The sequence below is a fragment of the Phascolarctos cinereus genome, unplaced genomic scaffold (assembly GCF_003287225.1).
Source record: "Phascolarctos cinereus isolate Bilbo 61053 unplaced genomic scaffold, phaCin_HiC Scaffold_4;HRSCAF=312, whole genome shotgun sequence".
Taxonomy (NCBI): domain Eukaryota; kingdom Metazoa; phylum Chordata; class Mammalia; order Diprotodontia; family Phascolarctidae; genus Phascolarctos; species Phascolarctos cinereus.
In genome coordinates, this window is record NW_027555847.1 from 263,209,280 (window position 1) to 263,227,092 (window position 17,813).

General features: G+C 37.1%; 1 protein-coding gene across 2 annotated transcripts in view; it reads right to left on the reverse strand.

Annotated features, from left to right (window-relative positions):
* GNE (glucosamine (UDP-N-acetyl)-2-epimerase/N-acetylmannosamine kinase) overlaps positions 1-17,813 on the reverse strand; it is an 84,723-nt gene that overhangs the window by 9,166 nt on the left and 57,744 nt on the right. For both annotated transcript variants that reach the window (XM_021004600.2, XM_021004601.2), the window contains exons 7-9: positions 15,122-15,332; positions 6,605-6,734; positions 1,841-2,062 (exon numbers count right to left, since the gene is read on the reverse strand). In XM_021004600.2, the coding sequence (XP_020860259.1) occupies positions 1,841-2,062; positions 6,605-6,734; positions 15,122-15,332 (563 nt within the window). The remainder of the gene's footprint in view (positions 1-1,840; positions 2,063-6,604; positions 6,735-15,121; positions 15,333-17,813) is intronic.

Below are 17,813 nucleotides of genomic sequence, written 5' to 3' on the forward strand. Positions count from 1 at the left end.
GCTTTTGTAGGAAACATGAGCATTCTAACTTTCTATATAGATATCATGCCCATTGAAAATTAACAAGCTGCCAATTTACTTATAAATCAGACTTTTGTTAGGAAGTATCCCAATTCACCAAGACTTTATTATTCTTAGATGGACCAAATTTCTATTATTCTACCTATTAAACTGAATGTCTAGATAGATGATGCACTACAGGTAATCAATCAATAAGCAAACATTTATTAAGCACCTGCTTTCCGCTAGACACAAGGGATACAAACACCAAAGTGAGACAGTTCTCTGCCTTTAAGGAGCTTATTATTTACTGGAGGATCCAACATGTTCACAGTTACGTAAATGCGGGACATAAAGTTATCCCTTCCACAGCATGACTTTCCCCACTGTGGGTTCGATATATCAAGGGTCAGCATAAGAAATTATATGGGAATTTTTGGGGAGTTTTGCAAAAGCTACAGATGCCATGTGAAGGCCAGCATGTGACACAGAAAAAATTTAGAAACTCTGAAATGCATAAAATATATGTATAGTATTGTATAGTATCAACATATTTTATCTTTTAATGCCATAATAATTCAGACTTCTCTGGTATGGAGGGAGAGCCAAAATATTTTATGCGGATTTTCCAGATTGGGTGGGGTGCCCTGCACCATGCCTCTAACCCCTGTGATGTGGAAGGGGTAACTGTATACAAAATACACGATAGAGAGAGAGAGAGTCCTTTGTAAGGAAGTGATCTGGGCCTTGAAGGTGGGCATAAGTGAAGACAAAGAGCACACCAGCATGAGAGATGGCTGTAGAGGGGAGATAGAGTGTCGGGTATAGGGAAAAGCAAACAGGCTTGTTTGTGTGGAAAGGAAGTCATGTCTAATCACTGGGAAAGACAGTCTGGAATCCAACTGTGAAAGACTTTAATACCAAAAGAGTCTGTATTTTTTTTTCCTAGTGACAACAGGGGTTTATGACAAAATCAGTTAGGAATCCTGATAAACAGCATTAACTGCAGAATATTTTAATATGTGTAGTTTTAATGACATGCAAAAATCATATGGCTTGATTATCCATCTAACTTCTTGTAGGAATTGTGCTGGGGAGTCTATTCATTTAATAGACCATTGATGAAAGCAGACTGTTCCTTGAAATGAATGTCATAATTGTTATTTTTATTAAATTTAGGACAAAATAATTTTTGTAGAAATCCTCTATTCTTTTGATGAAAAGCATTCATGGGAAAATATTATTGGATACATATTCACTTCATACTCAGTTTTTCTGGAACATACTTAATAGATAAAGTGCATCACTAAGAAATCTTATTGTAGAAATGGAAAGTAAGTCAGAAAACAAGTTCACCCCCACAAAGTGCTCTACAAGGATAAGCCAGGATAATGTTGGATGATGATGATGAAGATGATATGAACAGTACTTAATACTTTAGTATCAGTTAGTGACAGGAGGAGCTGGGAACAGCAGAATCAGTCTGTCAGTCACTAGCACTTACTAAGCAGGTTCTATGTGCCAGGCACCATCCTAAGTGTGGGGAAAGAAAGAAACGCTCACAACAGCCCCTGCTTTCATGGAACTCGTAGTCTAAGGGGCAGACCACATACAAACAACTGTGTACACAAGCTGTCTACGAGATAAATTACAGAGAATGGACAGAGGGAAGGCACTAGCATCAAGAAGGCTTAGGAATCAGCATAAGGTGACAAACAGAAAAGGATCCATGTTCACTGAGCCACACTGCTCAAGGGACTAAGATGTTTTCTTCAAGAAATCACTACATCTGTGTCAGAGACTTCCTAAATAAACAGCCGCACTGATTTCCTTCTCTCACCTGTGCCTGTGATGAGTGTCACAAAGTTTTCCAGTCCTTTTCCTTGACCAAATTTTCTTTCTGCCAAGGCAGCACAATTGCCATCATTGTCTACCCAGACAGGGAGGTGCAATGTGTCAGAGATGGGGGTCCTCAGATCCACAGAACTCCATTCTTGAATAAGTTTGGTAGAATGTAGTACAATTCCTTCCCGAGGATTCACACGTCCACCTGTGGAAATACCTGACCACAATCAAAAATACACAAAAATCAGATAATATTTCTAAGAAAGAAGAAAGAACGCTTAATAACTTAATTCACTTAAGCTTCAGTGTGGTTAGTACCTACACAGGACTGGCAATGAAATATGAGGTGGCTATAAAAGTTGTGGATGTTAAATGAAAAAATAACGTTGTTGGGGAACCATTTAAAGAACTAATCTGGTTTTCCGATGAGGGAATTAGAACAGCAAGTGGTAGTAAGAATTGAGTGAACCACATTGACTCCATCTTGTGACTCAATTCTGCTCAGTTCTAGCTCAGTTCCCCTTCTATTCAATTATGGGTCTAGTCCAATTTCTGTCTTGTGAGAAAACTTTCTTCAACTGTCGGAATTGCGAGAAAACCTTGTTGCATTGTTTGAACCTATCTTTTGTGGCTGTGAAGTTGAACCAAGTTACCTGTTGCTCAGAGATTCTTAACTAGATTAGGCTGACCAGAAACCCAGTCAGACCCAAAGACTGATGCAAGGAATCTTCTCATAATTATACATTTCAAGCAATCCACGTATCTTATCTGAAAACTGGCCCCATGCTGGTCAATCAATTGCTTCCATGTTACTTTGATTGAATACAGACCCTCAGGGAGAGTGAGACACCTCTTTTTCTGATTTCAATAAATTTTACCTGTTTATTTTTCTTCTCTCAACTTGGAAAGTCCCTAATCTTTCCTCCAATTAGAAATCAGATTACCTACTGTATACTGGTTAATTGTTTTCTTTTAATTAATTAGTCTTATTTGATTGTTTCTAAGGCATAAAAATCTCCCCTCCTCCCCGTATTTTGGATCCAGAGCCAAAGCTGAGGAGGTCTACTCCCAGTTTGTTAAGCAACTAGCATGTATTGCTTAATAAATTTATATGCTCAGAAGCTCAGACCTTTGTTTCCTCAGTTATTTCATCTTTCACCCGCTATACCAAGCTTAGTTTCTGTTATAGGCAGTTTACAACTTCTACAAATGGGATATACTTCCAAAAATAGTTGGCAAGTTTGAAATTTGGTATGTATTTCTCTAAAGAAACATAAATGGTAATTAAGTTCCCAACTAGCCAGCAAAGCCAAGTAACTAAAAATATACCTGGAATTAATTTGTATTTCCTTTCAAGTTGCATAATAAAGTGGAATGACCAGTGGATTTAGAGTCAGACAAGCCGGATTCAAATCCTGCCTGTCACTATCTATGTGACCCTTCTGGGTTTCAGATTCTTCATCTGTAAAATGAGGAGATTGGGCAAGATAGCCTCTGAGGTACTTTCTAAATCCACGATGCTGTGATTGACTCCTGTGCAATGTGCCCCTTCCTCTTCCTCTCGATGTTTCAGGTACATTAGGTGTTAGAATGGGTTTTTCTGGGGAAGCCTGCAAACCAACCGCTAGTTATAAAGCCATTTCTATGGGGGGGAAATGCACTCCACAGTGTAGCCTCTTTGGTCACATTTGCCTATCAGACAAGAAGAAAAATAGTGGCATACTACACTTTGCCTTCCCTTTCTCATTTCTCCCTCCCCTCTCACACACACCCCAGTGTGAAGGGAAAAAGTAATTCAAAAAATATATCTCCTTGCCTGGAATTTTATAGAACTTGGGATGAGGGGAAATCCCATCTGCTCTCTGGGCACAATGAAGGCCGATCATTTTTAAGTGGGGGTGTTCGTTCATAAACTGGGTATGTGGAAGCTAGAGGGTGCCTGTAATATTAGTGCAGGGGAGGATGGCCAAAGTCCTCACACCCTCATGTGGAACAAAGCAAAGACCAAAGTAACTTAAGGGTAGGTACAGATGGCAGAGCCCTCCCTTCCTGAAAAGACAACAAAAAACAGAGGCTGTGTTCTGTATGAGAAAAAAAGAAAACCCTAAAACATTGGAAGCAGGTTATTTTGATACAAAATAGGAGACACTGGAAAGTAATCTGGCATTATTTTTTAAAATTACTATGCTTTGATGCAACAGAACAAATTAGACATTCATAACTATATATGCATAAATGCATTCTTTTAAGAGTCCATATCACCTTATTCTTTGTATCTATGCACATATTTTTCTTTTTATATCACTGGCAGTATACAACTTTTAAAGGTTTTGCTTTTGCTTCATTTCAAATACTACATACATACACACACACACATATATATCTGTATCCAAATGTCTTTATATTACTTTACAAAAGTCCTAGTGAAGTTTTACATTTTAATAAATATGTTTATCATATATTAAATATACTTATATTTAATAAGCATTTTTACATTCTATTACATTGATATAACAGAGTGTTAGTCATCATGAACTGTTGGGCATTTATTGTATGTAATTCTCTGCAAATGCAAAAGAAGTGCTGATTATATATCATGCATACACACACACGTCAACAGATATCCTTTTTCTTTATAATACTCAGTGTATATCCTAATATACCGTATGATCACAACTGTGACTTTTGATAAATACTGCTATATTGGCTTTCAAAAGTTAATCTGCAGGGCAGCTAGGTGGCTGCAGTGGATAGAGCCCTGGCCTTGGAGTCAGGAAGACCTGAGTTCAAATGAGGCCTGAAACACTTGCCACTTACTAGCTGTGTGACGCTAGACAAGTCTCTTAACCCCAACTGCCTCACCAAAAAGAAAAAAAAAATCAATTTGCAATCCTGCCAGCAATATATGAGTATACCTTGTTTCTCCACAATCTTACCAACATTGACTTTTGTCACTGTTATTTTTGCCAGTCTCATAGGTATAAATCAACACTTTGAAGTTGTTTTAATTTGCATTTCTGACCATTAGTGCGGTTGAACATTTTTTCGAGTGTTGTTTGTAATGGACATCTGCTTTTATTTCTAAAAAAAAAAAAATTTCTACTCTATTTCATTAGTGGAGGGAGGCACCTCTCCCCATCTACTAACTTCTTCACTAAAGTCCACATAGAGTATGTATCAATGTCCTGTGGTACCAGAAGCAGGTATCAGATGGCTCAAGTGACCTTGGTGGTAGACTAGCAGTTGCTGAGTCTTGTTTATGAGGTTTTTAAAAAAGATTTTCCTTTTTTTAACTTCTCTTTTTTTCTATTTAGAATCATTTCTACTTTTTGTTGGAGAGGGTGGGCAGCTTATCCCTAAGTGTCTAACTACTTCACCATTTCTCATAAAGTTTGGGGTATTACTTTTTACAGTATCTATATTCTTAAAAAACAATGCCCAAACTGAGCATTTCTGTACCAAACTCTCCCTACCATGGTTCCACTTTCCAAATTTTTTTAAAAGGCTAAAAATGAAAAAATTGTAGTATCTTCTACAACAATACTGACAAAGCAATACTGACCTAGTTTAAAGATATCTTTACAAGAAAGTAAAACCAGCAATCCATTATTTAATTAAAAGGCACTGACCACTGTGAACCCTTCCAGAACAGGAGGTGTGTATAACTGAGCAGACAGCCCATGCTATGCAAAGAACAGATAATGCAATATATTTTTATTTTTTATTATCATAATATGACCTTCAGCAAGTGTTGGCTAATGGTGTCTCTTAACATAATAGAAAGAATAAAGAACTTGGAATCAGAACTCCTAGGTTTGAACCTCAGCTCACATTTGTTAGCCACATGATTACAAGTAAGTCACATAATCTTTCTAAGCCTCAGTTTCTTCATCTACAAAATGGGCCTAATAACAGATGGCCTATCTCACAGCACTCTGCTAACTAAAAAAGATTACATAAATGTGAGCTATTATTCTTTCACATGTTACTTAATTCTGGGAAAAGACATGGTAATAAATGAGGACTGACATCCTTTAGGTCCTTGAAATGCAAGACTGGATCATTTAAAGAACTAGGGAAACTAGAATAAAACATTCAGTGAAGGACTTCAAATTGAACGAGCCAACCCCCTCTTTTATGTGAAGAAGTCCTTAAATAATTTGCCTGTTCACGTACACCATATTCATTTCCTCGATTTGTGCCTTCATCATTTTTCTCCAACCTGAAATGCCCTACTTTGCTCTTCTCCGCTTACTCCTGTCCAAATCCTACCACATCCTTCAAGGATATCTCCTTTTGTGAGCCATTCTATGATGACACCAGACGGCACTAAGCTACTCCTTCTCTGGATTCCTACTTCACATACTGTCACAAAGGCAGAGGCAGCCCAGAGTGCTGGGCCCAGAGTCAGGAAGACTTGATTTCAAATCTGACCTCAGACACTTACTGGGCAAGTCGCTTCACTTCTGTTTGCCTCCACTTCCTCATCTGTAAAATAGGGATAATAATAGCACTTACCTCATAGGGTTGTTGTGAGACTCAAATGAGGTAATATTTGTAAAAGTTCTTGGCAAAGTGGTGCTATGCTATGCTGGAACACAATAGGTATTATAAAAATGCTTATTCCCATTATCAAACAATTGTCATTTAATATTGTTTATTAACTGAAAAATACAATCAGAGCATAGCATATCTTACAATCTAATAAACTTACTCTGCACTGGTATAGAGGTATTTAAAATTAAAAATAAAAACTCACCCACTCCCAAAATTCTGCAATTTAGTTTTACAGCTTCTGCTGCAGCCTCCACACACATCTGTAGAATTAATTTAATTCTTTCTTCATAGGTTTTAGGATTGGACTGAGTATACTTCTTAACTACTTCACCCTAAAAAGGAGACCAAAGCCAGTAAGAAGTGGAACGTATTAAAAATATTATATACCAAGGATAAAAAATGGTCACTGATTCAGATTGATAATCCAAAGATTTAGCACGGCATACATTGAGGATAGCTCTACAATAAACAGCACTACAAAATCAGTGAGTCCAGTTAAAATTCCTTGTTAAGTCACATTGGTTTATCCAAAATTTTACATAGCTTGAAGCAAATCAACCAGATGCCCCCTTCTTATTTTTTCATCTAAATGATAGGCCATGAAATCCAACTGAGTTTATTCAGTCTTCATCCTCCTTGACTACTCAGCAGCTTGTGATACTGCAGACTACTCACTCCTGGAATTCTCTTTCTTCTATTTGTTTCATAGAAACATGACCTTACTGTGGTTTGCCACCTATGTCTCTAACTGTTCATTCTCTTTCTCCTTAGTTCATTCCTCTTTCTCTTAAGGTTAGCCATCTTCAAAGCCTTGTCCTTAGTCCTTGTCTACTATCCCTCTATATTCTTGCCCTTGGCAATTCACTCCTTTGGTTTCAACTGCCATTTTGATGCATCTGAATCCCAAGTCCCTAATCTGTCTTATACTAGACCCTTATTTCCAGCTATGTATGGGACATTTCCACCTATAACCTGCTGACACTGCAAACACTTACTTCAAAAGATGTGTTCTCATTGGTGTGGTTATTCCTTTTAAAAACATAGACTGCACCCTATCCAGGCCTGCTCATCCTGTGGGATTCTTGTACATGTATTTCTGTAAATCTTCCATAGAGGATTTACCCATGATGGAGGCCTTCCTTTTTGTTCTTTTAAAATTTTTGACTACCACTGCTATCCATAGTTATGCCACAATCTCCCTAGATAAACGTCAAGCTCCTTATATCATTTCTCATGTGCAAAATAATCATTGCTATTATGCTGCAACCTGCTTATTCAACTTGGCCAACATTTATTGAGTGCCTATGTGCCAGGCACTATGCTTGGCAGTTGGGATTTGAAGACAAAAATGCCCTGCCTACAGGAGCTAACATTTCCTTAAACAACACGTACAAAGAGAAACACAAAATTTATACGACGTAATTTCTTGGAGAAGGAAAGAGCACTAACAACTAGAGAGATCTGGAAAGGCTATGTATGTATAAAGTTGCACCTGAGCTGAATCTTAAAGGGAGCTTGCAAGCTTAGAACATGTAGTAAGGAGGTGATGCATCCCAGGGACTGCAGAACAGCAGCAAGGAGGGAGGGCATGGAATACCACGGACTAGGAATGACTGGTTTGGCTGGAACATAACTATCTGCTTTTCATTGTCTGTAAGTCACCCACAATTGCAATTCTTCTGAGATTTTGGTCTTCCATAGTTCATAGCTACATTCCATCACTGGGAGAACGCATTGTTTTTTAAAGGCTGTTTATGGCAGCGGCGGGCACAGAAATTGCTGTATAATTTCCCAATGCAATCCAACTTAATCTCCATTCAATTTAAGTCCCTGCTCACTGTCTTGAGGGGTGGGAGAGGGGAAAGGAAATGGAAAATCATTTATTAAGCACTTACCATGTGCCAAGCACTTTGATAAGCATTTAGGATACAAACAGAAAAGGAAAAAAGACCTTGCTCTCAATGAGTTCACACTAATCGGAGAAGACATTAAAGGAAGGTTTCATTCATGGTAGATGGAAAGGCCAAGTGGTATTTTCTTTCTGCTGCATTTATCTGTATTGATTAAATAAATATTTCAGTCAGACACACATCCAACTATATGTCATGGCCTTCAAACACTGTTTTTCCAAAACCAGTCTCTTGAATGACCGTGGAGCTCACTAAAGAATAGTGTTCCTGTAATATTTGGAGCCTTGATATGATCAGCACAATGCCATATATAAATAGAAGCATCTTTAATATCTCCCCCTCAAGAGACAATTCCTCTTCTATTTAGACTGTGTACAGGGTGTCCTCCTGGACAGTGGCGGATACTTTTAATGGATACACACATCCCTTTATTTTATGCCTTGATACATGTTGATACTTAGTGGGTCAACAGGTAAAAATTGTTTCTAGGGTTATACCTGTCATGATTTCTTGCATAAAGGAGTACTTTTTTAGTTCTTAAATTTATTTTTTTTAATGAACAAAAATCTATTTTCTTTCCTTTCTATTTACTCTACACCCCCATACCACTGAAAAATAAAAATAAAAACCAAAACCTTTTAAAAATATGCATGGTCAAGTAAAAGAAATTCCCACATTGGCCATGTCCAAAAAATATAGGTCTCATTTTGTACCCTGAGTCTATCAACTCTCTTTCTGGAGTTGGGCAAGCATGAGAAAGCACCTCTTTTAAAAGGAAAATCTTTAGGGCTGTATTTTACTCTACTGAGTCAATAAGTCAGCATTTATTTTGTTGTTGTTTTTTGCTAGGCCATGGGGTTAAGTGACTTGCCCAGGGTCACACGTTATATTAAGTGTCAAGTGTCTGAGGCCCGATTTGAACTCAGGTCCTCCTGATTCCAGGGCCAGTGCTCTATCCACTGCACCACCCAGCTGCCCCTAAATCAGCATTTATTAAGTACCTACATATATGCTAGGCACTGGGCAGGGCAATAGGAATACAGAAATAAAAATTACACAGTACCTTCCCTGAAGGAGTTTACATTCTCTCAGGGGAAATGATACATATATAAGTATATACAACATAAATGCATGGTAATTAGGGGGAGAGGCACCAGCATCTGGAGGCATCAGGAAAGGCTTTATGTAGAAAGTGGAGCTTAAGCTAAGGTTTGAAGGAAACGAAGGGCAAAGGTGAGGAGGAAGTACACTACAGACACGAAAGGACAGCCTGCGCAAAGGTATGGAGCTGAAAGATGAAATGTCATGCAAGAGGAATAGCAGAAAAGCTAATGAACTAGATCGTAGAGTGATGTAGTAGTAAATGTTGAAAGGATGGTTGGAGCAGGTTGTTAAATGCCTTTAGTGCCTCTAACTGTTTTGTTTTCTTTTTAAACAGGAACAATTTAATTATTTGACTCTGACATCCAGAATCTATTAAGAAATTTCTACAAACTTGTAAGAGCAACCAATATCCAGAATTGTAAAAGTAAAGCACATTTTACAAAAACAGGAAAAACAAATTTTAAATGCGAAGCATTCAACATCATTACTGATTGGAATATCACTGAACACCCATTTGGGGCTTCTTCCCAGAGTCCCTCCTTATTGCTGATTTTTTTTTCTACCTTTGCGAAATCCTTAAGATTTTTCTTAACTGGAAAAAAAAAGTGTTCATTTCATAAAGTAAAGATGGCACTTACAGGAAGGGTCAGGGAAGTCACAAACTACACGTTATGAATTACTGAAAAAGCATTTTTTGAACTATTCCTACTAAGTGCCAAGTGCCATGCTCAGCACTGGGGATAACAACTAGAGAAAGACTGGTCCATGGTCAAGTTGGGGGAAGACAACATATTAGAAAGTTTGGTTGCTGGGCAAAGGAAAAAACTTAAAAGTCTTAGTTCTAAAAGTCATAAGAATGCTCCAGAGGGACAGACTGCGCGGCCCCAGCTACGCATCTTCAGATTGTCAGTAGCTAGGATGACAAGGAACACACAAACAAGGAAAGCCGGGAAGTCCTTAGAAAGCAGCATCAGGGCTGATGGTAAGGTTTGTTTAGCCGTCCATCTTACCTGAAGGAAAAGTTGAGATTTTCATTAGCTTAAGTCATGTGAGCAGTCAAGCTGTCTAGATTGGTTCTAGGTTTTGGGCAAGAGTTGAGCAAGTCAGAATTCAGTTGGACCTGACCCAGATGAGGATATCTGCCTTTCTCTTAGTATTCGCACATGTGAACAATTTCTACAGTTGATAGTATGCGTTTCTTTCTTGTCTGCATTATTTTAAAAAATTTTTAAATAGCACACAGAAAAACTGAGAAAGCATATGAAGAAAATGGCCAAAGACAGCCATGGAATACAGCTCCAAGACAAGGAGATAAAAAGGTAAAGAGAAAATGATTTGGCAATCATACTGCAGGGTTAAATGGAGTGACACTTTCAACTAAATTCAGTATCTGCAAGTACTTGACTGAATCTTCTCACTTATTTCTAGTTACTTTCCTAATCTTTCACTTCAGCATTGCCTTCACCTTTTAAATGAGCAGGAACATACTTTCACTCAACAGCCACATCCCAAGTCATATTATTCAGCTTAGTGAGTTGGTCTTTGTGGACAACATCCTTACTTTGACTTGTTTTCCAGCCATTTTCTTTTTAGTTGTTAATCCATTCATTCATATCTTTGGTAACAAGTTGATTATTTGCATACACAACAAGGTTCTCAACAAGTTTGGGCCTTTGCTTTCTCAATAGCTTGTAATGCTCTTTGGTTTGTCTGTCGTCCAGAACGTGTACCACTTATGTTTAGATCATAGGGCTGGTCCCCAGTAGACACCAAGACCTTTTTGTGCCCCTTCTCTCCCGTTATTTTTGCAGGTACCCTTGGCATACACAGCGTTAGGGTCTGATTTCCTGGTGCAGTTGCCCACACTGACTTCCAGAACCTCTAGTCTGCCAACAATAGGCATAGCTCTATGAGTCCTCAGATTGTGCTTCCAAATCATCTCCAGTCTCTCCAAAGGTTTGATGGGAAAAGAAAGTGACTCTGACCTTCAGAGAATGTGTCAGTCCAACTGTTTTTTAACAGCAATAAACAATAGACACAATTCTCATTCCACTGTAAAATTGTGAAGACAAAGTATACAGCAACATCCTGTGAAAGCTTGCCTATTTCCTTTTCACATTTCCATTAAGATTCATAGATTTATAAATGAAAGGGACCCTAGAAATCATCTAATTCCAAATCTGCTTATTTTACACATGAAGAAAAAAAACAGAATCCTGAAGAAGTTAAGTGATTTGCCTAAAGTACCACAGGTAGTAAATGTCAGAGCTGGGAAGTGAATCCGGGTTCCCTGTTTTCTAACGCAGCAGACTTGCCACTGCATCCTTGATGCATGCAGAGTCCATTCTCATAAAGACTTTATAAAGATGAGAAAATAAAGACGTGGGGAAGTTTTTGCTGTTATCCTCAGTTGTCTGTTTTGTCTAAGTGCATTCCATGATCTTTTCCATTGTTTTGGAAACTTGCCATCTTTTAAGCTGTCTCTAGAATCCAAGGCTGAGAGCCTTTAAATTTTATCACTTCTTGCAGAGATTTGTTCTCTGAGTATCTTCTCAAGTCCAGTAATCCTTTCCAACTTCATTTTTTAAAGTACTGTTGTCCCTTTACAACACTGAGCACTGAAGGTCAAATTCAATATGATTACTAATGAGTATAGATGACCATAAGAAGGAAAGAAGGAAAAAAGCATTTACTAAACGCTTACAATATACAGGCACTGATTGTTCTAAGTTATTGAAAGGCTGGTAGATCTGTTCTATATAACATCAACTTATCTTTCCAAATTCATCTAACAACTACATGATCTTGCTCAGATGGTTGTCATTCTAAATTCTCTGCAGGGATATTTCCCCTTAATCACCTTACACTGTTTTGTGAGACATTACTGCTTTCAATTTTCCATAGTCTGCCTCTCTAATAAATTGCAAATGAATTCATACTCTAAATTAGTGCTGCCCTTGGGAGTTATATCTGTTCCCTTTGGAAAAGACAGCAAGTGCTAGCTATACGAAAATGTGTTTATGCTCTTTTTGTCTCCTTATTGTGGCAACTGTTTTGCATTTGACTATTATTAAGAAATGGTGATAAAAGTCAGCTTTTACTTTTGTCCCCTTCCTGTTTTTCCGGAGGTGCCAACTTATTTGAAAAGGTCAGGTTGGAGGAGTCAAAATTTGGGCACTGTCTTCTAATCTTTATAATTTCTTCTTACTTGGTATTGATTTTGATCAATGCTCTAACCAGATCTGACTGTACAAAGACAATTAATTCTGAAAAGCCTTCAACATAGGCAACCAGTCATTAATTGTGTAATAAGATAAATAGTAAAATTTGGTTTTGTGATCTTGTTCCATGCTTGTCATATCCATTTCCTTCTCAACTGATTTTTGAGGTATTTCTGATTAAGAGACACAAGGCTATAACTTTCGGATTCTTTTATTTATTGATCCTGGATATTTCCAGACATGATTTTTAATCACTTACGTTGATAATTACCTTGACATTGTAGTCAACAAACAGCAAGATAAATGTTGACTTGGTTTGCAAGATCTTAAATTATTTATGGATTTTTTTCTACTTCTTCATCCTCTTTAACAGATGTTGATGCATAAGCTTCGATTGTGTTCATGGTGGTCTGTTAGCTTTTGAACACTTCAAGGTGAACTGACCAAGCATGGGTTCCCCTTCACTTGAGATCTTTAAGGCTGGATGGCTACATATCAGGAACACTGTGGGAAGGATGCTCTTTCCAGCTAAAGATTGGTCTAAATGGTGACTGAAATCTCTTCCAACTCTGAAATTCTGTGATTCGGATTTCCATGAAATGATGATTTTCATTTCCTTCATGTGAAGGATGAAATAAATTCTTCCAATTCTTGTATTTGCCTAAGGAGAACCTGTGAGCCACCCTTTCACTTAGAAGCAAGTTCTTTATGTCTTCTGGTTTTATTCATAGGGAAAAATGCCAAATAGAACATAAGCTACTTGTTGGTTACTGGGCAAATATTATAATGATTTAAAACACCAAGTTTAACTAATAGTTACGGATCATCTTAAAATGGTATGATTCTTAGTTCATGAGCATCTGCCCCCTCACACTGCAGAAGGAGAAGGAATTGAGGAGTGTATTATATTTTAATCTGTTCCGTGGGCCATTTTGTGGAGGGGGAAAAATATTACTTAAGCAGCCAACGTTGTGGTGATGAAGCTCTACACTTAAGCTGTCCTTCAGCCAGCAGACATAGGATACAGTCAGGAAAATACTTGGAAATTTTTCTAATTCAGTTGAATCAACCAGAACTTGCACTCCATTGACAGCCTTTCAGAAGGCAGCTTGCCTCTAAATAATAATGAGACATTAGAGTAGAACTTTTGTCGGGGACAACAAGTTACCATAGTACAAGTGAAAGATATTTCTTACTTATCATTGACTTTAGATATGAAACTAGAAAACTGCCTCTGAGTCAGACTAGAGAATAAGAGAGCCAAGAAGTATAGAAGCTCAGGAAAAAGGCTTGGGATGAAGACAATATGTATGGACAATAAAGACCAGGCACTGCTGCTACCAAGTGGTAGAACTTGTAACTCATTCATTTGTCATTTCTCTCCAATTCTATGATTCTTAAACTTTTTACCTCTTGTTTTTGCAACCTACAGAAACTGTAATTTGGATCTGAGAAGGAAAAAGCAATCCATTTAGTATCAAGTTAATGACAATAAAAAGCAATTTCAGATTTGTGGTTTAGTCCTTATTTATTATTTTAATGACCATACTTATTATTATTAATTCTTATTAATATTCTTTAATTCCTATTAATATTCTTAAACTGGTGTTAAAGATTTCTGCTTTATAATTGTCTATTAGTATGTTATAAATTAACTTGAAACTCATGTGATATTAATCTTGGCTTAAATAATATTATGAGCTTAAGTCACAAAAAATTTTTAAGGAAGGACTGAATCTGTGATTTTACTGACATAGAGAATTCCTAGGTAAGGAAACCATGTCTACCAATGTAGCAGATGGCCCCTTCTCTGCACCCTGTAGAATTAGAGAGCTATCTAGAGTAATGAGAGTTTTAGGTGACTCCCTGAAGGTTAGACAGACAGCATATGAACCCAGGTTTTTGTGGCTTTGAGGCTGACTCTATGTACACTATGCCAAACTGCCTCTAAAAAATCCTTATGCCCTTTATAAGCCAAGTAAAAGGCTGATCATCTGTTCTCACTCTTTCTTCTAAACTCAGTAATTTAATTTATGTGTTAATAACTACTGGGACACCCTAACTGTTTAGTTCTCTCTGAAACATTAAATACTGGTAAAAGGTATAGAAGATATACTTTTCTTTTTTTTTTCTTTAGGTAATTGGGGTTAAGTGACTTGCCCAGGGTCACACAGCTAGTAAGTGTCAAGTGTTTGGTCTGAGGCCGGATTTGAACTCAGGTCCTCCTGACTTCAGGGCTGATGCGTATCTACTGAGCCACCTAGCTGCCCCTAGAGGATATAATTTTCAACCTTATCATCCTATCATTGTTTGCTAAAAATGTTTTAACATCAAATATGAATAAGAACATGGAGACAAGAGTCACATAAGTCAAGAAATCATAGATTGGTTGCAAACTACTCCCGTGAAGTACCCACGTTGATGAAACTGCAGATGCACTGAAGTACTGAAGAATTAATTCTGACCACTTTAAGATTAAATTACCTTCATACTGACTATTGCAACTCGAAGGTTTGTTCCACCTAGATCAACAGCCAAGGCACTTTGGGTTTCAAGAATATGATCAATGTCTTTAGAGATGTTCTCCTTTACAGGGGGAAAGCAGAACTTCTTTTGTAGTGGTTCTTGGAGATCAATTGATTTGAGAAACTTCAAAATCCTCGGAACAGCATTCCCATCCCCATATATCTTTGAACTGTAACATCCAAACATATTAAATAAAATCAAGTATAGTATACTACAATGACCATAATTTTTGTGGTACAAAATTTATTGTCACATTGTATTTTAAAATAATTATGACATCCAAATTTCTAAGCTGAATACCTACATATAGCACAGCTGAGTTTTTCAATTTAATTTAAATTTAATTTTATTCAATTTAATTTAATTCAATTCAGTTTAAATTTAAATTAAATTTAATTTAAAACTTGGGGGCAAAATAAATACAGAACTGGTCACATATAAAAATTTTCATAAATCAATATTAACAAACTATTAATTTAACATAGACTTTTTCTCACCACAACCTAGGAATACAATATAATCTAAGATGTCTTCTGATAGGAAAATAATGATCCTCTCCTAAGTCTACCCACACTCTATGCAATAAAAGAATGAATAAAAAAATTAATCTTTACACACTTGAGAAGGGAACTAAATTGGAGTAGGTGGGAAAAAAACCTGATAAATCAGTAAAAATTCTGAATTTCAGGATATTTTTAAGGAGATTAAGCTTCCTTACTACCATTTAGTACTTATATATAGGCCAAGATGTGGGGCTACATACATTTTAGGAGCTTTGGGAGGGGCAGCTAGGTGGATAGAACACCAGCCCTGAAGTCAGAAGGACCTGAGTTCAAATACGGCCTCAGACCAAACACTTGACACTTATTAGCTATGTGACCCTGGGCAAGTCACTTAACCCTAACTGCCTTTAAAAAAAAAAAAAGGGCTTTGGGGTCACAAGGCTCCAGGCCTAGTTTTGCCAACTTACTCTGTCATACTATCACAGGCAAGTTGTTGAAGTCAGCAGTATCAAACGCAAATAGTAATGGATCCCTGTGGGCAGCATACTGACTCAGAAAACAACAAATTAATATTATCTGTGTTGTATTATATTTTTATTTACTTTGTCAAACATTTCCCAACTACATTTTTATCTGATTTGGCAGCATACCAGAATTGTTCAGTCTACTTGCCTCTGATACCTCTGACTTTATCTTAGGTTCAGTTTTCTGAGGGATAATGGTGTTTGCACTATCTGCTGTGCAAGGCTTTTATGAGGATCAAATGAGGCAAACTTGAGAAACCTTAAAAGCAATGAGCTAAGCAATTCTCAGGACCTCAGGCAACTTTTACAGAGCAAATCCTTTTATTAAAGGGATTTGTTCTGTGAAGTTTGGATTCAGTCAAAGGGTGGCACTTGAGGACCTAGAGGGCCACATGTGACCTCAAGGCCACAGGTTCCTCACCCCTGGTGGACCCTCCCTACACACCAACTTAAATACTATTTTGCTTAGCAAGCCCAAACTGCAGGAGAATAAAGATAAACTTTGGCCTGACCCCTACTTAATTAGTCAATTGGAATTGACTTTAATTGAAGTCAATTGACTTTAATTTGAAACTGAAATTTGACTGACTTTAAGCAAACTAATTGAATTTAATTAAACTAATATATATTAGTCAAATTAAAATGAATGCATTTTTATGCAATTAGAACTACAGACAATCCTCATCTATCCCTAAATGATAAAAATCCAGGTGAATAATCTGAGACTTACAAGAAAGAAGGGTTTGTTTTTTCGTTTTTGTTGTTGTTGTTTTCAGTTCACAGACGCTATTTTAATAGAGACACAGTAAACTTGAATTTCAGCAAGGTATTTGACAAAAATCTCTTCAAAGGAAGACTTCTGATTAATATAGTAATATGAACTATCTTAAAGGAGCTCAACTTTCCCAACAAACACTCCATGAAAGATATAAAAGGATACCAAATAGAACAATGATCAAGAAGAACAAAGAGAAACCCACCAAGAATAGTAGTGGCACGTGTACTAGAGAGGGGAAAGTACCAAACAAGGCTGACCATGCCTTCCAAGAGTATAGGAAGGGATGGCTCCTGGCCCTAGAATAAAGTCCCAATCCAGAAACTGAGCCTGAAGACATGAGCAAACAGAAGAAACCTGAAGAATAAATAAGGGCTAAAAGAAACATGTGAGATAAATGCAGAAAAGAGAGTAACTCCAGAGCTATAAGGGGGGGAAATGGCTTAATCACAAAGACTATAGGAGCACCTTGAAGAAATATAAAGAGATATAAAATGAAATGAAAGTTCTTGAGGAAAGAATAAGTTGCTTAGAACAGAAGGGAAAGTAGGGCAACCTTATCCAAGTAGTGGATGTCCAAAACATAAAATGGAACAATAGAACACAATGATTCCATGCAACAAAAGAAATATTAAGTCAAAAGACTGAAAAGTTAGAAAAAATCTCCTATCAAAAGCAACTGACATGGAAAACAGGTTGAAAAGAAATAATTTAAGAAATTTTGCCACCCTCCCTTCAAAAAATAAAACCAAACCAAAAAATCTCAGTATCATATTTTAAGAAGTAATAAAAGAAAAATATCCAGATCTATTAGAATCAGGAAGCAAAAGAAATCCAACATTCACTTC